This window comes from Lucilia cuprina, chromosome 6 (assembly GCF_022045245.1).
Source record: "Lucilia cuprina isolate Lc7/37 chromosome 6, ASM2204524v1, whole genome shotgun sequence".
Lineage (NCBI taxonomy): Eukaryota > Metazoa > Arthropoda > Insecta > Diptera > Calliphoridae > Lucilia > Lucilia cuprina.
Genome location: NC_060954.1, coordinates 35,931,350 through 35,954,806, shown reverse-complemented (window position 1 = coordinate 35,954,806; position 23,457 = coordinate 35,931,350). Strand labels below are relative to the sequence as shown.

The 23,457-nt window shown below is 30.5% G+C and overlaps 2 protein-coding genes across 2 annotated transcripts in view; one reads left to right on the top strand and one right to left on the bottom strand.

The window, feature by feature from the left end:
* LOC111680808 (arfGAP with SH3 domain, ANK repeat and PH domain-containing protein) overlaps positions 1 to 22,849 on the top strand; it is a 48,848-nt gene extending 25,999 nt beyond the window's left edge. The window contains exons 2-14 of the mRNA XM_046953860.1: positions 13,773 to 13,845; positions 15,547 to 15,692; positions 15,780 to 16,034; positions 16,195 to 16,280; positions 18,004 to 18,443; positions 18,510 to 18,669; positions 18,733 to 19,008; positions 19,067 to 19,547; positions 19,614 to 19,733; positions 21,468 to 21,810; positions 21,880 to 22,389; positions 22,449 to 22,525; positions 22,721 to 22,849. Of these exons, the coding sequence (XP_046809816.1) occupies positions 13,773 to 13,845; positions 15,547 to 15,692; positions 15,780 to 16,034; positions 16,195 to 16,280; positions 18,004 to 18,443; positions 18,510 to 18,669; positions 18,733 to 19,008; positions 19,067 to 19,547; positions 19,614 to 19,733; positions 21,468 to 21,810; positions 21,880 to 22,389; positions 22,449 to 22,525; positions 22,721 to 22,834 (3,081 nt within the window). The 3' untranslated portion in view covers positions 22,835 to 22,849. The remainder of the gene's footprint in view (positions 1 to 13,772; positions 13,846 to 15,546; positions 15,693 to 15,779; positions 16,035 to 16,194; positions 16,281 to 18,003; positions 18,444 to 18,509; positions 18,670 to 18,732; positions 19,009 to 19,066; positions 19,548 to 19,613; positions 19,734 to 21,467; positions 21,811 to 21,879; positions 22,390 to 22,448; positions 22,526 to 22,720) is intronic.
* Positions 8,764 to 11,290, bottom strand: LOC124420562. The gene is made up of 2 exons (XM_046953861.1): positions 11,101 to 11,290; positions 8,764 to 11,029 (listed from the first exon to the last, which is right to left on the bottom strand). Exons 1-2 carry the CDS (start codon positions 11,223 to 11,225, stop codon positions 10,060 to 10,062), a joined length of 1,095 nt encoding a protein of 364 aa, XP_046809817.1. The 5' UTR covers positions 11,226 to 11,290; the 3' UTR covers positions 8,764 to 10,059.
* Positions 22,850 to 23,457: the final 608 nt, after the last annotated feature.

Here is a 23,457-nt window from a genome sequence, read left to right as displayed (position 1 = left end):
ATCACATACCATGACGTTAAAAAACGATTCGTAAGGAAATCACACACTATCCTAAAAGGGTCCTTGTCGAAGCCTATTTTCACTATTTAAAATATGATGCCGCCCTGCCTATTGGAAATGTCCAGGCTAAAAGTGATCGTAGGATGGTTCTTCAGGAAATAGGACACATATACAGAGAACATAGAAGAGGATAACAAAAACGAATTTTGATATTCGTACAAATCGGTATATTTTGTATTTGTTATCTTCGAAAATGCAAGATATCCTTATAAAATGTTTGGTTATGTATCAATGCTTTCATAAACTTTTCAAATGATTCACTAAATAATTCTAAAATATACTGCGTATATTATTTATAAATAATGATTCTGATATTTAATAATAAGATAATTTTTTCGTATTAAATCTTGATAACCCACAAAACGGAAATACCACAAAAAAATTTGTATTTACATTTGAAATTTGTTTATCTATGTATATATATATTTTGATTTTAGCCATTTAATCTCACATTATTTAAATTATGTATTTTTTTGAATTTATTAAACAATTTTAAAGTAACACCAAAACACTTAAATTATATTTTTAAATAGTTCAGTTCAGAACTATTGTGTTAAAATTGTATGTACTGTACTTTCAACAGAAGATTCATAACATGTTGCATGCATGTTCAGTGAATTTCTAATTATTAATTTGTAGAAAATACGTAAAAAAACATTTAATCAAAACTTATACTTTAAAGATTCCAAATCACTTGAAATATCACAAGTTACGGATTGTTATGTTTCACCAGTTTAGAACAGTTCTATACTCAGATCATAAAGATCATCTGTGGAATGACAGGTAACTACCAAGTGTCAATTCGATAACATATACCGGCGGTCTAGAATGCGAAGGATAAGAGATACCCAACGTTTTCAGAAATCTAGAATAAGTTGCTCCATTACATCACCTGATATCTGTTGAGATGGCAGCATCATCACATAGCTTATGTATACAACAGACAGAACAAGTTCTGCCGGTAACAGACCCCTGTAGTACTAGATTGTGTGATTCTCTGGTTTGATCTCAGGCCAAATCATACTGTTAGCGTACATGTTATTTTCTAGAGTCCGACCGAACTCAAAAATTTCAAACACCGAACCCGAACTTCGGTAAAGTTGAAAGTTCAGCCTAACCCGAACTTTGTTCGGTTTTCAACTTTTTTCTTAAATGAAAAACGCATTTATGATTAAAAAATAATAAATTTATAACATTTAAAACCAAAATATGAACATCCGAAAGATTTTTTTGAAGTGGGTCTTTGATTAGAAATCGGGTTAATTATCAACTAATTCCGAATTCCAGAGAGTGATAAATTTCTAATAACAAACTATTTTTGTGAAATGCATATATCTTAATACTTTTATTTTTGGTTTTTAAACCATTTATTTACAATGATATAATTCTATGTAAGTGCACGCAGAGAAAAAACATGGTTGTGGTTAAAATAATGATTGTAGTCTAAACATATTATCGTTATTGTAACAATTTTAAAATATCATATTATGATTAAATACCGTCAAAATATTTCATCATGATATTTTTGTATTTATCATAATATTTTTATACACGATCATATTTTGATCCAAGGTGATCAAAATTTCATTTTAAATATGTATCGAAATCATAATGAATTTTATCGAATTAGTAAAATTAGAGTTTCTAAAAAATAAAAAATATATAATACTTACAATACTGAACACAATTCTCAAATTTCAATTTGCCGATTTATATGAAATTTTGGTTCATAAAAAATTTAAGTATAATTTCATAAAAATACTAGTATTTTTAAGCCTGTAAAAAAATTTAGTCATTTTCTAAAACAAACCTTATATGGAGGCCATGTCCAAATGTAAATAGATTTTGTCCATTTCGAATACCAATCAAACTGCAACAATAGTTTAGGTCTTATCGTTCTTTTAATAGACTGACAGTTTCTCTGATTGACAGAAGTGTATAGATCGTTTGAGAATAAGGACCTAGAAAATTTCATTGTAACAAATGAGATCAAAGATTTATAGTCGAAACTAGATAATTAGCTTTTAAATCACTTTCAGGTTAACAGTTTTTCAAATCAGCCGAAAAAACGAACAGTTGGAAAGGCGTTCAGTACCTATGTATATCGGAAATTTATTGTACAGTCAGGATGTATGATATCTTCTGTGAACGAATTTTCAATATTTTTAACTTTTTTTACTGAACTCCGAACCCGTACTTGATGTGGGGGCTAGGGTTAAATGTTGGCCAATCTTTAACATATTTGACAGTATATTAGTTTTTTTTTTGTCAAATTTTCATATTAGTAATAAACATTTAAATCAGGCAAAAAACGTTTCTAGTGGACAAACATGTTAATTGGGACTTTCAGAATTAATATCATTTACGCGATTGTCATCGCCGTTTTTAAATATGTACTCAGAGTTGTCAAGTTTTTATTGAATACTAGGGTTCTATAAATCGACTTTCGAGTAATCGAACAATAGACTTTTTGTCGAAAAAAGTCGAAGTCGAATATTTTGTTCCAAAAAAGTCGATAACTCGGCTATCGTCTGTGAAAAAAGTCGACTTTGTTAATAAAAGTCGTTAAAAGTCAAAAAGTCGGAAAAAGTCGAAAAAAGTAAAAAAGTCGAAAAGTCGGAAAAAGTCGAAAAAATTCGATAAGTCGAAAAAGGTCGATAAGTCGAAGAAAGTCGAAACAAGTCGAAAAAAGTCAAAAAGTCGGAAAAAGTCAAAAAGTTGAAAAAATTCGATAAGTCGAAAAAGGTCGATAAGTCGAAAAAAGTCGAAGAAAGTCGAAACAAGTCGAAAAAAGTCGGAAAAAGTCAAAAAGTCGAAAAAGTTGAAAAGAGTCGAATATTTATAAAATACATATGTATAGTCGAAAAGTCGAAAAATCAACTTTTCATATAATGCAAAAAGTCGAAAAGTCGACTTTTAACTAAATGTAAAAAGTCGAAAAGTCTGAAAAGTCGAGAAAAGTCGACTATTTATAAAATACATATAGTCGAAAAGTCGAAAAATCGACTTTTCATATAATGCAAAAAGTCGACTTTTAACTAAATGCAAAAAGTCGAAAAGTCGACTTTTAACTAAATGCGAAAAGTCGACTTTTAACTAAATGCAAAAAAGTCGACTTTTAGCTAAATGCAAAAAGTCGAAAATTCGACTTTTCGTTTCAACTATAGAAACTTAACAAACACCTCCAAAATCTTAAGTTAGGGTAAAAGACGGGTTTGAGTATATTAATGCTCTTACAAGTCAGTAACTTAGTTCAATCTCAACCTATTTTAAATATCTCAGTAAATTTAAAAGTTTAACTTGAAGCTTTTATAATGATATATTTATATGATGTTTAAATTAAGTAGAGAAATATGTGTGCATTCTATTCTTTATTCTTAATTGGAAAGTTGTTATTCCTTTGAAGAAAAACTAATTTTTTATACGATTAAACGAATAATTTTTATTCGAATGACAACTCACCCTCCTCATCGATCACAACTAATATGAAAAACAACCAGCTTAATATTTCTATTTCATAAAACCTCTATTTTAAGAACTTTTCAAAAATAAAGCTTTTCATATTTCAGAAGTATATATGAAATAAAAACATTTTATTGTTTTAGTAGAAATCAAGTGCAGTTTTTATATTTCTATTTTAAACTTTGTTCGGATAAGTTGGTTAGTTTTTGTTTTTTTTTTCGTTTATACTATTGTAGTTGTTGTTATTGCTTATTTCCACTTGAGCGCTATTACTGCCTAACTCTTCAAATTCTGTGTTAAATGAGGTTATTATCGCTTAAATCCAAAAACATATTTCATTTTTAAATAATAATAAAAATGTCTAAGAAATATATATATATATAAACAAATATATACTTTTATACTATGAGTATATAAATCTAGTATATTTTCTTGCACTTAAACTACATATTCGAGTATGTATTGTATTGTTGTTATATCTACATGTGTTGTTATATGTTGAATGCAACAAATTTATTTGTAAAAAATAAATATGTTAGAAGGCAAATATAATGTAGTTTAAAATATAGTTATGTATAGAAAATACTATAGTATTAATACCTTTCTGTTTACTAGTACACGCAGAGAAATAAACATAATTCAACATGGTTACTACAAATAAACTATGTTCAATGTAACAATATATTGTTATCAAAAATATATAATATTTATTTTAATTCGATTTAAACAAAATTGTTGTTAATGTAATCATTTCTATATTTATGGCAATTATAAATTGAAGTATGATTTACTGAGATAATATATTCAGATTACAATAATAATTTTAACCATAATGCGTTGCTTTTAGAACATGTCTACTAAAAAATTATAACAAGTAGTCCGACTTTCACATATAGGAAATTACTCTCTCACATCTACGAGTTTCGTGTGAATTCAACTTTCTTGAAGTTTAAACTTGTCAAAACACTCAAAAGTTTACTTTACCTTTTTGACTACAATATGATGCTACAACATCACATTATGATTAATAAAACTATATTATGATGAAATATACGGAATATATTTAATCATTATATGATATCTGATTATGCTAATAATGATCATAATATGATATTTCTTTATAGTAAAAATTATCACAATATGTTTCAACTTTAGCCTTAATTCTAACCATAATATGTTGCTCTTAAATTATGGTTACTACAACTATATTTTTTTTCTGATTGTTACCATGGTTACCATGGTCACCATATATTTAAAGTTACCTACATTTTCACTAACATACGCTTAGAGTTAGGTAATGTTGTCAAAGAAACGCACTACTTGTAATACTTTGGTTACCTCAATCATGTTTTTTCTCTACGTGTAGATGGTATAATATAGCATGCTGTTTAAAATTAATTTTTCAAATATCCTGATAAACTTTATAATAAAAACACTGTTTGTAATTTTAAGATTATTTATACAGTTATTTAAATTTTTAACTTGATTTGTATCATGGATGAACAAATCTTAAATAAAATCATCACCCTACATTTACATTACATTTGTGTATAATCGTCCATTATGTCCAGTAATCACTGATGACGTGACCTATATTCAGCAATGTTTTAGGAGCAAGAGCTAATGTCACCACATATACCAAAATAACATGTATTCTAAACTTTTTGTCCAAATGATATATAGAAAATTAGTAAAGAGTCAGTTAAAATTCGTTTGTGGCTAAGAGCATATGGTTTTACTAAAGAGCCAAAATCAACACTATATATTGGTTTCATTCTATTATAGTTTCCGAATAAGAACAAAACTTAACTATTTAACCCTGTTTGTCAATAATGTCGTCTTATCCAAGAACCAGGATTCTGTTATAGGCAGAATCCTTTATTTTTCTTATGAAAAGATAGATTTACATTAAAATTTATATATCGTCATATGAAATCCAAAAAGCCCTAAGTTACATTTCAGGAGAAGCGGTTTTCGTTTTACTTACGGAGATATGAGACTTACGCCCTTGAGAATTAGTTTTTTTTTCTGAAAACTAAAAGGGCGTAAGATACATTAAAAAGTAGTAAGGTTCGTCATTTTTAAAAAAATTCAATCGGTTTTTGTTGGTCAAATAGGCCGTTTTCGTAAAGATTTTCGAAAATAGGATTTTTTTCTTTGAACAAATTCATAAGCTGTTAAAGTAATCTCTAAATCGCAAGGATTCGCTAAAGGTGTCATTTTTGTTTTAATTATTATCAACTTTCAATATTTAACAATTTCGAAGTAAATAATTCAAAAGAATTTTTAAATTTTCATGAATTTTAAGGTAAGCCTTAGAGCATTTTGAATTGCATATGACGATATGCCATGCTTCTTAGAAAATCGCTCTTCAAAATTAATTAAAATCGGTCCATAAATAACGGCGATCTGAGAAAAATCCGAGAAAACCATTGAATATTTAATCAAAAATTTATTTTTTTTATTAATGCTCAGACACACATTATAAACAATGAAAACACATAATCATATGGTAAATTGTCTTATTATATTTGCTATTTATAAAGGTGGTCATGAACGTCGCTTTAAGAATGATGCAGTGTTTTGTTATTGGCTATAAATTATCTACTTAGAGTCCGTACTAAGTGAGAACCTATAAAGGGGACTTTTTGGTACTTTTTCGTTCTTTGAATTTTTTACAATTTTGAACCTATATTTAACCACCATTTTTTATGAATATACACTTATTTTAATTAATTTTTATTTTACATATTTATTTTCGGAATATATTTTAGTATATTTTTACTTGTTTTCACAAAAACATATTATTTGGCGTTTGTTTTTATTAAAAAATCAATTAATTTAATTTGAAAACGAATTTTACAGTATGTGGAACGTATTCGACAAATGTGTTGTGGGACGTATCTGGCCGACGAATTTAACTTCACACCCTTTGAACTAGACAGCTGAAATCTTGAAAAATTTTTTTGTTTGGTATTGCAAATGAGCATTATCTGACTTCGATTTAAGGTTTACGATATAAGGTTTCCTTCAGAAAATACATGACTACAACAGACTTATAAAAGCGCGGATGGCAATGAAATTCGCAATATACAAATTTTTAAGGAACTAATATTGTTTTCATAAAATATTATTTAAAATATTATGACGGTCGATAACACAGTGATACAGTAAAAAAAATGCAGAAGTTCTCATATACCAATTCCATTTCGTTATAGTCCATAGAGTAGGAATATATTTTTAATTTTTCCCGATCACTTCGTTTAGTTCCTTTTAATTTAAATTAAAAGTTTTAAAGAGCAAAAGAAGTGAAAAAGAGGTATTTTTGAAGTTTTAACTTTAAAAAAATATATTTATGGTAGTTTGCAACCGATTTTCAATTTGGATATTGTTTTAAAGATACAAGTGTTGTCTTTCAACCCAAAATAAAAATAAATTCAAAATTTATGATTAATGTCTTGGTTACGGCCATTTAAGTAAAAAAACTCACACTTTTTTCACAATTTTTAATTTTCATACTGCTCTAAGTTGGCCATGAAGCAGTAACTTTAGCTTTTATTACATTTGAAAAAAGGCACATTAAGTTGGGTTTCCAATGATGGTCAATTTATGATAATCGATGAAAAAGGTTATGAGTTGTGCTAAGTTTTATAAAAATATAGCATATTTCTTCCATACAAAAACGTTCATGTTTCTGGTTTTCTTTGTAACAAGTTTAAAAAATGTTTATAAACATTTTTATACAAAAATTAATTTGTATGGAGAAAACCAAAAATTCGAGGAACATGCTATTAGAAAAATTGGCATAAATCATCCAGTTTTTCATAGATTTTTATGAAATAACAAGTTTTAGAAACCTTTCTTTATGTGATTCTTCAAGAAAGTAATAAAAGATGTACTCACTGCATCATGGTTAAAGTAGAGCATGATGAAAATGAAAATTTTTTAAAAAAGTGTGAGTTTTTTTACTTAAACGACCGTAACTCAGACATTTTACCATAAATTTTGGATTTATTTTTTTGGATTAAAAGGCAACACTTGTATCATTAAAAAAATGTCGGATTTAAAAATCGGATGAAAAATACTAAACTTATGATTTTTCAAATTTAAAACTTCAAAAATGGCTCTTTTTCGCATCTTTTGCTCTTAAAAAGTAAGTTAACGAAGTGATAGGGGAAAACTAAAAATATATTCGTACTCTATGGACTATAACGAAATAGAATTAGTATATGAGAATGCCTGCATTTTATTTTTCTTCACTTTTGTATCACAGTGTAATCAATTCTCCCTCCTACATAATTCGCTTAGAAATATTGAACATAGAGACATACATTTAAGCATATAGGGTAAGTAATAAATGGGGTTTTTTGGCACTTTTTCGTTTTTTAAAAGGTTCTTTTTTGAATTTTCTATAATAATTGTCCCCGTTTAAGCTGGACTAGAAAAATACACAGAGTCTGAACGCTTAAAAATACTGATGTCAAAAGATTGAAAGCTTTTAATTTTTGAAAATACCATGGGCTGATAGACCCTTAAATGAAGACATTCTGATAAGGATTAATCTTGATAAGCAGACAACAAATACAATCTCTTGCAAATAATTCTAAATGGGAAAATTTATTGTAGGCCTATAAGATTAAGAGGGAAATGAAAGAAACCTACTAAACGCTGCTAAAAATTGGGAACTGACTACTTTCTAAGAAAAATGAATACTCTATTGGTATTTGGTAAAACTTGAAACATATGTATGTCACATTCGGATATCGGATTAGCAAATAAAGAAGATCAAAATTTATAAAAAAAGTAAAATTAGATGATATTCGGGGAGGTATGGGTCAACATTAAAGAAAAAAAAGAAAAAATCAAATCAAACAATTTAAATTCCAATGATATAGAACTAAAAACCTTTCAATTTATTTTCATCACTGTATGTATACTATATATTAATTGTGCATTTTAAACTTATATAAGCCGGATGGAAATAATTGTTAAAAATTGTTTTTTTTTTCGGTTTATAACTTGTGTGTGCGTTTTCTTTTAGTATCTTGTTGATTTCATTTAAAAATCACATTCAAAATCATGCATTTATTTCGAATAACACGATTCTACATATGTTGAATTCTTGACATTTTATCGTGTTTTATTTTAAATTCTTGCTTTGTTTTCTTATGAGTTTTCTTATCATGAATGTCTGTATATGTATATTGTATATATATATATCTTTGTAAATAAATACTTGTGTATTTTTTATACTTTTTATTTATAAATTGTTTGTTTCATTCATATAATAAACTCTTATCTTACATTTGTGGGTACAAGTTTAAACTCAAAATGCTCTTCAATCTTAATTTAAAAAAATATTAATACAAATTTTGCAATATTGATTTTAAAATGTATCTGTAATTGTGTCAATAAAAAACTAATTATCAGTTATTTATAATTTATTTCCAGTAAAGCACTTTGTTTATGGAATTAGCTTTTGTTGTTTCATTATTTGTAGTTTTGATATCTATTGACTCGAATATATCTCTATTATGACTTTTTTGCTTATAAATAGAGAATAATCAATAAAACGATCATAATTCATTTACTAATAACTATATCGGAACAAAACTTCAGTATACAGTATATTGATATAATCTGACTCGAATAAGTTTTGTATATAAATAATTCTGTAAATTGGACCACAATGTCCGTAAGCTCCCATGTAAAGTCATCTTTTGCTCTAAGAAATATAACCGACATGGTGATCTACATTGTAAACGCAGAAATCGAAATATACTTATTAATATCTTCTATATACAGATATCACAAGCTTCCGAAATCCGTACCCTAACTGAAATGATTTAATCGATAATATATAATCACTGAATTCCACGTAATCGCAAATAACTATTGGACAGTATACAATGGAGAGTTCACTAAGCAAATCTTGACATTAACTTAATTACAAAGTTGTTGTTGTTGTAACAATTCGACTGTGGCCGATAGTTCTTTCCCAGGGGAAAAATCTCGGTTGATAAAGCTGTAGCTGGATTGACAATCTTTGACCGATTATGACTCGGGTCGTTCCGGTGCGAAGATCCAATTGTAGTGGGAATTACAAAGTGATTGATATCGCTTTAATGGGCAGTTTTAAATTATCATTGCCCATATCGTATAAACTGTAAAGTTTTTAAACAGTTGTAGTTATCATTACCTAAGGTCCTTTAATAGCTATATTTTTAAGCTAGTACATACACTAGAACCCAAATCAAGACATTTATACCTCCATAGTTGTATCAGTACAAAAATATCTTAAAACTCATATTTCAAATGTAATATAAGTATTAAATTTTATTAAATAATATAGAAATATTAGAAAATTTAACAATATGTTTACATTTTATGAAAAATCTCGTTAAATTACGATAATTCAAAAGATATTATTAAAAAACGCTTAATTTTGCTAAAAATAATTGTTCAGATTAAGATTTTTCTTAAAATTTTTGAAATTTTACATAGGTAAATTACTTAATTGATTCACTGTATGTATTTTCATTTTGTACTTGCAGATATTTCTAAATATTTTGTACATTTATTTTTTTTCAAACGATTTTTATTCTTAAGAAACTTTTGGCGAGATTCTGAGTTTTTAAATACTACAATTAGGGAAACTGATTTCAAATTTTTCTTAATTTTAATCACTCTGAGTATATCTGAAGTACATAAATTCATATCCATGCGGGAGGCTATATCGATGACAACACTTTCTAAAGGATTTTTTAAATCTTGGATAAGATAATTGCGAATTACAACGGTATGGGAATCATTTGTATTTTCAGGGCTACTTGATGCCGATTGTTTAGAGTTTTCTGGAGTATTTGTGAACCCACTGCATTGATTGATTGGTTTCGAAATTGTTTCTGTATGAGAAACAATTTCTTCAATATGATTACCGTTTTCTTTTGATTGATCAGTGTTTTCAGTTTGATTACTGTCAAACATAAGTTCTGCCAGATTTATTGCATCCATGCCAATTTCATTATTTGCTACATTTAGAAATGCTTTTAATTTCATATTTTCTATTGACATTTTAGAATTTTTTGCAATTTCTTGCTCCGACTTTTCCGATAAATTCTGTAACTTTTTTATTCGGTTTTGCACTACCGATTCTTTTATATTATTAGTATTATCATTATTCGTTGTCTTCATTTCTAATTGGGCAGACAGAACACTATTTAATTCTTCTAAAGTTGTTATGCGTTCCTCTAAATCTGCCATTGTGATATCTTTACTTTTCAGTGCGTCATTATGTTTTTTTAGTTTTCCCTCAAGTTTTTGCACCGCCACTTGTGAGTACTTGTATTTTTCCTCAAGATTAATTAATTCCTGTTTACTTTCTTCCAGTTTGTTATGAAGTTCAATTGTTTTTGTTTGATCCTTCCAGTTTATCGCTTCACCAAATTCCAAAAACATTTTAAACATACATGGCTTGTATGACTCACAATGTGAACAGTTCGTTGATCTATATGTAGACATAATATGAAAGTTTCTATTGCTTTGCAAAATATTAATAACTAAAGATAGTACACTTACCGGCCGTGGCATTCACGCAGACAAAGGAAATGATACAAATGTCCACAACTTGTACCAAAAATATCATCTTCACTGTTTAAAACTTCTTTGCATTTTGTGCATATCATGGCAGTTTTCGTAGACATTTTCTTTGTTTAATTATTACAAAAATACGTATTATTTCAATGAAACTCAAATGAAAACTGATTGCTGTTTTATTTTGATTTTGCTTTGCTTTATTATATTTCTCACTTATCCTCTCTTATTAAAAGGGGAATTCCCATTTTCGTTTTAGCAAGTGTAGACAGACCATGGTATAATAAAGTGTGGTGACTGCAATAAAGCAGCTGATTATTTTTTTATTTTTGGGTAGAGTATGCAAAAATGTCAAAAGTTCTTATTGTTTACATTAGGGTTCTATAGTTGAAACGAAAAGTCGACTTTTTTCATTTAGTTAAAAGTTGACTTTTCGACTTTTTACATTTAATTAAAAGTCGACTTTTAGACTTTTCGACTATAAGTATTTTATAAATAGTCGACTTTTCCACTTTTCGACTTTTTCCATTTTTCGACTTTTTGACGTTTTTTGACTTTTCGACTTTTTCCGACTTTTCGACATTTTTCGACCTTTTCCGACTTATCGATTTTTTCGACTTTTTGACTATTTTCGACTTTTTTCTGACTATTTTTTGACTTTTCGATTTTTTCGACTTTATGACTATTTTTGACTTTCGACTTTATTCCGACTATTTTTTGACTTTTTTCGAGTTTTTCCGACTATTTTAGAGTTTTTGACTTTTTTCCACTTTTTTCGACTTTTTCCGACTATTATTTTACTATTTTCGACTTCTTTCGACTTTTTCCGATTTTTTGGTTTTTCGACTTTTGACTATTTTCGACTTTTTCCGACTATATTTTGCTTTCTTTTTCCGACTTTCGATTTATTCGACTTTTTACTATTTTCGACTTCTTTCGACTTTTTTCGACTTTTCGGTTTTTTGACTTTTTGGCTATTTTCGACTTTATTCCGACTATATTTTGACTTTTTCGAGTTTTTCCGACTATTTTAGAGTTTTTGACTTTTTTCCATTTTTTTTTAAATTTTCGACTTGTTTCTATAATTTTCGAGTTTTCGATTTTTTCAAAATTTGTTATTGTTTATATGTTAAGAATGTTATTTGTTTACATTTCTTATGTCATTTTTGACATTAGTCTAATTCTAGTACAAAAGAAAAGTTTTTTTTTAATTGTTGCAGAGATGCAGTCACCTTTCTAAGTGTGCCCTGGTTATACCCTACACCACTTTAGTGGAAAGGGTTTACTGGGTTTGTACTGATGTTTGTAACATACAAAAATATTCGTTCTATACCCACCTTAAATTATACTAATCGGCTTAGAATCGTTTTCTCGATTTTCGATTTAGCTATGTCCGTCTGCTGGCTGGCTGTCCATGTAAACCTTGTGCGCAAGGTACAGGTCGCAATTTTCAAAATAATTGGATGAAATTTGGCAAATACGCCATAAATAGCTTAAATGTATCGGAACGATAAATTATTATAAAGAATAAATCACATTTAATATTCATAACTGGTGTAGGGTATCATATGTTTTATAAAAAAGTCGATAACTCGACTATCGTCTGTGAAAAATGTCGAAAAGTCGACTTTGTTAATGAAAGTCTAAAAAAAGAGTCGAAAAAGTCAAAAAGTCGACTATTTATAAAATACATATAGTCGAAAAGTCGAAAAATAGAAATTTCATATAATGCAAAAAGTCGACTTTTAACTAAATGCAAAAAGTCGAATTTTAACTAAATACAAAAAGTCGATTTTTCGTTTAAACTATAGAACCCTAATATGTACATTAATATTCTTAACCCCAATATAGGTAGATAATATTTTTACTCTCAGTATATCATTTTTCCTTTATACTCTGAAATGACAATGAATAACCTTCTTAGGAAGGACTCACTAGGTATGTCTGCTAAGCAGACTATGTCGTAATACTTTTAAGGAGAAAGGAACGAAACCATTTGTGTAGAAGGGCTGAAGAGGTCCTGTATATGAACTTAAGCCGGAGTCAACCAAGACGCCTTATTCCTATTGTAACACAGTGAATTTATGAAAGTGTAATATAAAACCACTGTAGGAAGTTAAGTTTACATTCTGCTTGGGTATAAATGGGACAAAGAGAACTACGTCAAACAAGGCTCTGGAAAGATTGGCAGATGTTCTTCCTATTAAAACATACATATATGTTTTAATAATACTGCTCTTAGGTTTAGGTAAAATGACTAATGGCCGTTATAGGACAAGTCATCAGTGTATAAAGCGATGTGCCCGTGACAAGGAAACTTTCTTTAGGATAAGATATCTAGAAAAGAAACAAGATATAACAGAGGGTAAACCTTTATTTTCAAAATGAAGATAACTGCGCTCTTATAACATTTCGAATATGACAAAATATAGGAATTTTTAAAATTTTGGTTTTAGAGCAACTTTTGCCTTAAGAAAAGTATAATTGGGTCAATGTGTGACTTGCCAAATTTCGTATATGATTTTTAGGTTCTGTTTTTTAGTGTTTTTTTTTAAATATATTTTTTTATAATATATTTTACAAATACATAAATAAAATAAACAATTCAATACAAAAAACTGTTTGTAATGTATTTTTGTTTTCTATTTTATTTACAGCGTTTGGAATTCGACCGTGAAGGACTAACAAAACTGAAAAAGGCAGTCAAGGCCATACACAATTCAGGAAATAGTAAGTTTTCCAACAAATTTTTGATTTACACATGACAAACATGTTGTTTATTCCTCCCGAACAAGTATGTTTAACATGTGTGCTAGTAGTAATGCAATTATATATTGCATTTAAAATAAATCGATAATACTTATGTACGTACAGTGAATCAACTAAGTTTTTTGCCTACCTTTTTTAAGAGAATTTTGTTTTTTGTTCATAAATAAAATTCGAAAAAAAAACAAGTAAAAAGTAAATATATGTTTTCCAATTAAAAATAGAGATTGTGTAAAATGGGAAAAATTAGAAAAAATATTAAAATATAAATTTTGGTGCATTTGTTGTTGCATTTTATTATTTTTCATCAGAATTTGCATGTCAATAAAGTATTTTGCATATTGAGAATTCCGGTTAATTTCATTGGATTTTTCAATTTATTTTTTAATTATTTTTGGAATTTATTGGACTCCTGATTTATCTTTTTCAAAATCTATATACGAACTAGGAGCAACACTATGTTTAAATTTAGACCTCTAAACAGACCTTAGGTTGCTTGGAACCAATGTAAAGTGAACTGTCGTGTAGTACAGGAAAAATACCAAATTTAGATATTTTAAAATAGAAGTGGTTATCATACCGTAATGTCAACAAAAGCAATATTTTTCACCTAATACATACACTTATATATATATATATATAGAACCAAATCAAGAATAACTATCCAGATCCAAATACGCCTACTGTATCTTATTCATAAAATAAAGAATTTAAAATGTGAGGTTGAAAATCAAGATTTTAGCATTTAATAGTTCTACAGTGGTATATGGTGATGTCCCCATACTTAGAGTGGCTAGGATGGTTCTTAATGTTAGATTTTTTGAATAAGAATCAATATTATACAATTCTAAATAAAATTTACACAATACTACTCAAATAGATGGAGTTTCCGTAGTGTAGTTTTTGTTTATCAATACAAAATGACCAAAAACCCGTATTATTTTTGTTATAATATATAGATTTATACCTCAAAAATATTTTGTCTAGGTCTAAATCCATTGATTATCTAATATATCATGTATCCAATTCAAAATTACTTATTGTTTTCGAAATTTAATGAAAGAAACGATAGATTTCATGTTAAGTCAGATATTGATAAATTCTGATAGGTATATAGGATAATAAATCGGTTAAGAAATGTCCAAATTTAGTTGTTCCACTACTAAAATATCTAAAAAATGTTATTCTAATATATAGGAGTAATAAAAATATTAAATTTTATAAAATAATGCAGTAATATTAAAAAAATGAACAAAAAACCTAAAAAAGCAAAATACTTTATTGACCCAAAAAATTAACAATAGATTTACATTTTATCAAAAATCTCGTTAATTAATATAACGATTTTACTTTTTATGGTAGAAAATTAAAATATAATATATTCTTTAAAAAATACAACAAACAAATTGCTTTATTTTGCTAAAAATAATTGTTCAAATAAAGTTTTTTCTTAAAATTTATAAAATTGTACATAGCAAATTACTTAATTGATTCACTGTACATCCATGTATATAAATATATTGATAACAAAATAAACTAAACACAGAAACACATTTCATAATCTTTCTTACTTTCCTTTTTCCATTTAAAATTTGCTTGCAACATCCATTTTCAATTTCCTTTATTAACATGTTTCCTTTCTTTTTTTATTTTTTTTTTTTGCAGCACATGTGGACAACGAAATGTTTTTGGTGAGAGCGTTAGAACGTTTGGGTGGCAAAGTAATAGATCAAGATGAACCAGATATTGGTGCTGCATTCCTTAAATTTTCGGTGGTAACAAAAGAATTGAGTGCATTAATGAAAACTTTGGTATGATTAATAAAATATTCGAAATATGTGTGTTTGTATGTAACGAATTAATTATTATTATTATGGTTTTTGCTAATTTTATTACAGATGCAAAATATCAATAATATTGTTATGTTTCCGGTAGATACAATGCTTAAGAGTGAATTGAGAGGTGTTAAGGGTGAAATGAAAAGACCCTTTGATAAGGCAGCCAAAGATTATGAAGCTAAATTTATAAAAATTGAAAAAGAGAAAAAGGCACAAGCCAAAGAAGCCGGCATGGTAAGAACGGAAATTGATGCTGCCGTTGTGGCTGATGAAATGGAAAAGGAAAGACGTCTCTATCAATTACAAACATGCGAGGTAATATATTTAAAACCACATCACACTATAAAACATATTTTAATCTTCCAACTTACACATTCTCTATTAAAACATAAATATATACGATACCAAATAAAAAATATTTGTATAAACAAATGTAATTTAAAACTGTTTATTTTTTATTGTTTCTGTTTTCTAGTATTTGCTGAAATATAAGGAAATCAAAACAAAAACTGGCATCGAGCTGCTGCAGCATTTTATCGAATACTATCATGCTTTGAATAAGTAAGTACAATACTAACCGAATTATTTTATGTACATATATGTATGTATGTATTTTGTATATGTATATTATGTACATGTATTAGAGTCGAGTAATGTATTATTGTAAGATCATTTTAAATACGCCAATATTTGCTTTAAACACCCGTATGAAGTGAAATTGTATACAACCACCAGCAGCATATTCCAAATTTGTGATTATTGTGCATGTTTTGAATAGTAAATTGTTTATTGCGAAAATTTTTTATGTGTTTTTATGTAAATATCTCGATTTTATTTGTTTGTCATTGTACATCTTGTTTTTTTTTATTTTCTGAGGAATAGTAATTGAGATTTTTGTGATCTATAATTCCATTTTTTAAGTGTTGTTATGGATTTCAATTATTCCGAGAAATATCTCAAAAAAAAAAACACACAAAATTGTAAATGTTATAAAAACAATAAGATCGGTCAAGGCCGACTATAAGACATGAAGTCGAAGTGCTTTACGTGAATACCTGGCGTGTGGGCTTATCTCACGGTGGTACTTTTACAACCACTGGGTGAATAAAAAATAAAAAAACTCACCACTGCCCCTTTGTGTATCTTACACGCAGGTTGCAATTTTTTGTACATGGACCGTCCGGTCCGGTCCAACTACAATCACTTTGCTCAAGTACGTCACGTTGGGGAATGACAGGAAAGACACACTACTATAGCTCTGTTGTTTCGCCAACAGCAGCTATAGGGACATAATTGGTAGTCCGAAACATGGATCACACTAAATGACAAGTAGTCGCAAATGACAAGTAGTCACTCCATACCATGTAGGAAAATCTCTAATAAATTAAAGAAAGGGCAGTGACGACCTTGTATCACGTCCATCCGTCCCTTATTGCTACACCATAGCTAGACAGGTCAAATCCATCAATTACTCCATTCTCTCTATAGAATCAGAGTAGACATCAGAAAACTCCGCCTTGTATACCCAATTTTTGCATTATCAACTCAAATCCCAGATTTTATTAATCCACAGTCATGATCTTTAATTTGTACTAATCCAGCATTTAGGAACGATAAAAGAAATGTATCTTGAAAATTATATTTCACCATGTATCAGTCTTTTAACCAAGCACCCTCTTCCCGCGATTTGGGTTTAAATTAAAGCCACTAGGTGGATCCCGTGCTCTGATTAGACCTCTTTTCAATTCATTCAAGGTCAAGTCAATGATTGAATTGTGAACACAAGTTTATAGTCCCGGCAGACTAGAGGTATGGGTAGCACTTTTACCTCGGGACTGCAATACACCAACGACCCGAGTCATACTCGGCTAAAGATTGTCAACCCAGCGACAGTTGTACCAACCGAAAGTTTTTTCCCCAGGAAAGAACTATCGGCCACGGTCGAGCTGTTACAACAACAACACAGCAATAGAAGTTTATTTCCTAAGGGAAAATAACAAAACCGTTACCACAACAAACAAGACGATAGACAATCGGAACGACTCGGAGTGTGACAACCCAGCCACACCGACTTTATATGTGTCGCTGCTACAACAATAGACAAAAGAATACAAAAACGACTGACATGATGACAAACAAATGCTGTCTTGTTTGTCATCATGTCAGTCGTTTTTTACACTTGAATTTTTAACTACATTTTCCATAATATATTTAAAGTTAAATTTACAAAAGTTTTCTTATCAAATCTATATTCCTAATTAATTCATTTAATATCCTTTTTCAGTTATTTCAAAGACGGCCTACAGACAATTGAACATTTTGGAACGTACATTAGTGATTTAAGTGATAAATTACATAAAATTAAACAACGACAAGATGAAGATCGTTGTAGTTTATTGGAATTGCGAACGTTATTGCGAAGTACGCCGGATTTTGAGCGTGTCGAGAATGTGCCAACGGATAAAGGTGGAGGAGGTACTGGATATTCCCTACATCAGCTGCAAGGTGATAAACATCATGGCGTAACAAGATCGGGACATTTACTAAAGAAAAGTGAGGGCAAAGTGCGAAGGGTGTGGCAGAAACGACGATGTCGTGTTACCAGTGATGGTTTCCTTGATATTTGTCATGCGGATGAAACTAAACCACCTACAAGAGTGAATCTTTTAACGTGTCAGATTAAACCAGTGCCTGATGATAAGCGAGGCTTTGATTTAATCAGTTGTAAGTAAAATGCATAAAATAGTTTCTAAATTTAAATAATTATTAAATATTTGATGTGTTATACAGATAATCGTCCATATCATTTTCAAGCTGAAGATGAAGCTGATCAAAAAGCCTGGATGGCTGTTTTGGTTAATTGTAAAGAAAAAGCTTTAGCTAAAGCATTCCAGCATGCAAATCCACAAATGAGTCCTAGTTTAGTTGAGCTACAAAAGACTGTTATAAGGTAAATAAAATGGAATATGTTTTTTTATTTCTTTGTAAACTACATTATTGAAATATTCATTAGATACGTCCAAATGTTGCCGGGCAACGATCAATGTTGCGATTGTGGCTCACGCAACGATGTCACTTGGATTAGTCTGAATTTTGGTATACTGGTGTGTATACAATGTTCAGGCGTTCATCGAGATCTTGGTGTACATCATTCGCGTATACAAAGCTTAACTCTGGATAATTTAACTACAGCCAATCTGTTGATAGCTCGTGCCATGGGTAATCATACTTTAAATGAGATTATGGAAGCAACATTGGGCAAAGGAAAACTAACACCTGATAGTACAATGTAAGTTATTTTGTTTAGTATTTCTACTATATAACTATAATATTAATACCCTCCTAAGGGAACAACGTTATGATTTCATACGAGCCAAATATGTGGCGAAACGCTATGTGATGCGCACTTGTGCTGATGAAAATGATTTACGCTGTGACCTGGAACAGGCTGTTGTTAATGCCGATATGAGTCAACTGTTGCAAGTTTGGGCTGAGGGTGCTGATCTCACATGTTGTTTACCCTCCTGGGATGATGGTGAAACTCCACTTCATTTAGCCGTGCTAAGAGAACAGGGTTCCACTTTACACATTGTTGATTTTCTCATACAAAATATGCCACCAAAAGGTCTTAATAAAGCCACCAATCCACCCAGTATATTAAATGTTACCGGAAAAAATACCGCCTTGCATTTGTGTGCTCTACACGATAAACGTGAATGTATTAAATTGTTATTGCGTTCGGGAGCTGACTATGAATTGCGTAATTCACAAAATAAAACAGCGCTGGACATAGCCAAAGAAATGGGCCATAACGTGTGTAAAGAATTGGTATGTTATGCATAGTTTTGAATGGTTGGAATTTATGTGTAATAAATGGAAATTTTTAAATTATAGATTGAATGTGCCATGAGACGTGAGAAAAGTGCTTTTGATCACATTAACACTGATTGGAATCTGCCGAATGAAGATGGTTCTACAGATTTTTCAGATGATGATACTGTGATTGATGAACGTGTAAGTAGAAATATTAATTTGGATCACAGAAAATATAGATGATATGTTTCTCTAAAAATATGTAAGAATGTCGATATTTCCAAATGTCGAATTATATGGACTCTTATCAATAATCATATCGGTAGATATGACGTTCCCACGACAATTGGATCTTTGCTCCGGAACGACCCGAGTCACACTCGGCCAAAGATTGTCAACCCAGCGACAGCTGTATCAACCGAAACTATTTTCCCCAGGAAAGAACTATGGGCCACAGTCGAACTGTTACAACAACAACTGGACTATTGTCTGTAATACACATCCCCCCGGGGGCATGTTACCTTGGCGAAGACCTCCGCCTTGGTGTTATTGCAATCCCGGGGTATAAAGAGGGCCCAATACCTCCAGTCTGACCGGGACTGAAAAATTGGTTGTTTCAGTCTACCGCTTGGCTTAGTCCTTGCATAGATTGCCAGAGGTCTGACCAGAGCACCGCATAATCTGGTACTACGGGTGGCCAGTTGCCCGCAGGACTATGTCCTGGCTGGTCAGTTGGTTGAGGTTCCTTCGGGATCCACGTAGTGGCTGTTGCTTGAACCCAAATTCGCGGGAAGAGTATATGTGGCGGTTAAAAGACTGATGCATGATAATAGTCAATATTTCGGGATAAGAGTTCGGTGCTGTTGCCGAAAATCAACAGATACCCCACAGAGGAGTGACTGTGGGACTAAGCGTTGGAAATGGGTTGGTGTCAATTGTATATGATATAGAATGAATGTAGAGGTATACGGGCCTTACCCCACCCGTATACCTAAATGAGTGTGTCGTATGTTTTTCTCTATGAATGTGTCGAATAAATGAGATGTGTGCTGGGTTGAATGATGATGGATGAAAGATATCATATACAAGAGATACCGATTAATTTTCCTTCCTTGTCCAGATGTGTTCAGAGTTTACTCTGTTCATATCAGACTTGCCACAGCGTGTCACTGTGAGTAAGAACGATGTCTACGGCTTATTGATGGATCGTGCTTCGGTCCACCGGTTACGTCTCTAGGTGCTGTTGCCGAATCAACAGAGCCATAGTAGTGTGGTTGTTTTTACAACGTGACTACTTTGGCAAGAGATTAGATAGCTCGAGTATTCCAGTAAAACTCTCGACAGTCTGTCTGTAATACACAGTGGATTATGGACTAGACTATAGACAGGACTATGTTACTATAGACTGTAGTTTAGTTTAGACTATAGACTGGATTATAGTCTCGACTATAAACTGGACTATAGTCTCAACTATAGACTGGACTATAGTCTCAACTATAGACTGGACTATAGTCTCGACTATAGACTGGACTATAGTCTCGACTATAGATTGGACCATAGTCTAGATAATGGACTGGACTATAGTATAGACTATAAACTGGGCTCTAGTATGGACAATAGACTGAACTATAGTCTTTACTGTAGTTTGGCCTATATACTAGACTATGGTATGAACTATAAACTGGTCTCTAGTCTGCTCTATAGATTGAGCTCTAGTCTGGACCATAGACTGGACTATATATACTATAGAAAAGAGTGGAATATATATTGTATGCATGACTAGAAACTATAGTCTCAGCTATAGATTATAGTAAGAATTATTACCTGTAGCCACAATAGTAGGATATACTCTGGACTATAGTCCATGGTAGCTTTAAATGTATTGTGGTATATAACGTGTAATAAAACCATAAATATGTCTTGATTTCATTTTAGAAACGCTCCCGTCCGCCAAGTTTCGCTGGTGGTGATTCACCCGTATTACGTTCTCGTTCCTCAACTTGTGATTCTATACAGAGTAGTTCTAGTCCAATAGCCAACTGCCCTAATCGACAGTTTACATTGCCCATGTATCAACAGTCTGCCGGTACATCGCCGAAACAACAAATGTCACTTGGTCAGTATTTGGGTAGTGCCGGCAACATAAATGCAGGCTGTACGAATAGTGCAGCTGCTGGTGGAGGTTCCAGTCCTAGTTCGGCATCCAGTCAGAGTGGTCGTATGGGACCTAGAAGTAACAGTGAGTTTGTAGGTGGAGCTCGAAAATCCACATCTACAGGTAAATTTAATATTTTTCCATTTGTAAATTAGTGAAAATGTGTATATTTTTGTGCAACTAAATTTTCAGCTAATATGAATTCTTTGAAAAAACGTACAGCACCAGCACCTCCACCGGGTACTAGTACAAACTCATCGACATTCTATGGTACATTGCCGCATGCTCCCAGACATTCACAAAATTTCGATACAAACGATATAAGAACGCACAATCAAAAGAATCAATCGATGGATGCCAACTATGGTACATTGCCACATTTACGTTCCGTAGATAGTAGTCCTCGCATTATGGGTCACAATAGTTCAGCATCACATGGTGGTAGTTTCTATGAACGTTTCGATAAACTCGTTTCACAGGATCCGAACGGTGGACCACCACCCACAAGCCATCACATATTGCCAGCCATGACAACATTTGGTCATAAACGCTCGCCCAGTGGTGAGTCGTTAAATCGAAATTTGCACTTGGCTGGTGCAAAATTAGTATTACCACCTGCAGGTGAAATACCAACATTGAAACATGTTGATAAATCTGCTTTAACACGTCCAAAAATACCACCTCCCGGACCGCCATCATCAGGTAATTAACAATTTTGTATAAATAATTTCATATTTTTATTCGTACTTGTTTATTTTCAGAACGTGAAATAGCGAATGGTCAATCGAATGAAAGTATTAGTTCTATGGATGAAGGTCCTATTGCGCCACCCCGTAAGGTAAGGAAATCATTATTTCACATTTAGTTTTAAAATTCTATAGGTACTGCAACTGCTATTGTACTTTTTAGTGAACCCACATGTTACAATTTAAATGCTGCTTTGTTATATCTTTAAATATTTATTATTGTCTTTATACAAATTCTTCTTGTTTTTTTTTCAAATCAATTACCTTATTTTGAAATATTTTTTCAGCGCAAACATAACAGGTTATTGAAATTATCACAACCCAGTGAGGAAACGGTAAAAAATTGGTTCGCTGTTTGTTTGCAATTTGCTGTGTTGTTTTTTTTTTGTTTAATCGTTTAATTCTAATATTGATTTATTTAACAAAATTATTTATATTTATATGATTATATGTGTACATATAATTTTTTTATAAAACGACTTTCACAAGCCAATAAAAGCATGTAACGAACTGCTTTTTTCATTGTTATAACCTTAGATAACTGTTTAAATAAATATGAACTTAATTTCATATATTCTGCGATAAAAATAATCCTTTAGAATCAAACTATGTTTTGTACATTGATAGCAAAGTTTGTAAAATTTTCTGTGATGTAAAAGCAACTAACTCTTAGCTATTTTCTAAAATATCTAGTTTGCCGTTATTAAGTGTGACTGCTTCGAAGTGCAAAAAATACTTTATACAATTAAATAATTATGCATTTTCTCATGAATAGGACAATTCGAGAACAAATAACACAATTTATTGTTATATTTATTTTCTTATTTCAGATTCGAACTGAACAAGAACTAGAACAGAATTGGAATTGAATAAGATCAAGAATTGCACATGAACTAGAATTGAACAAATTGAATTGAAGAACTGAACTAGAACTGAACTAGAACTGAACTAGAACTGAACTAGAACTGAACTAGAACTGAACTAGAACTGAACTAGAACTGAACTAGAACTGATCTAGAACTGA

Excerpts from the sequence above, each read along its gene's own strand:
- LOC124420562 (XM_046953861.1), bottom strand. The coding sequence starts at position 11,225 with ATGTCTACGAAAACTGCCATGATATGCACAAAATGCAAAGAAGTTTTA. Across the intron at positions 11,030-11,100 it reads CTGCGTGAATGCCACGGCCG|ATCAACGAACTGTTCACATT; the intron begins GTAAGTGTACTA and ends GTCTACATATAG.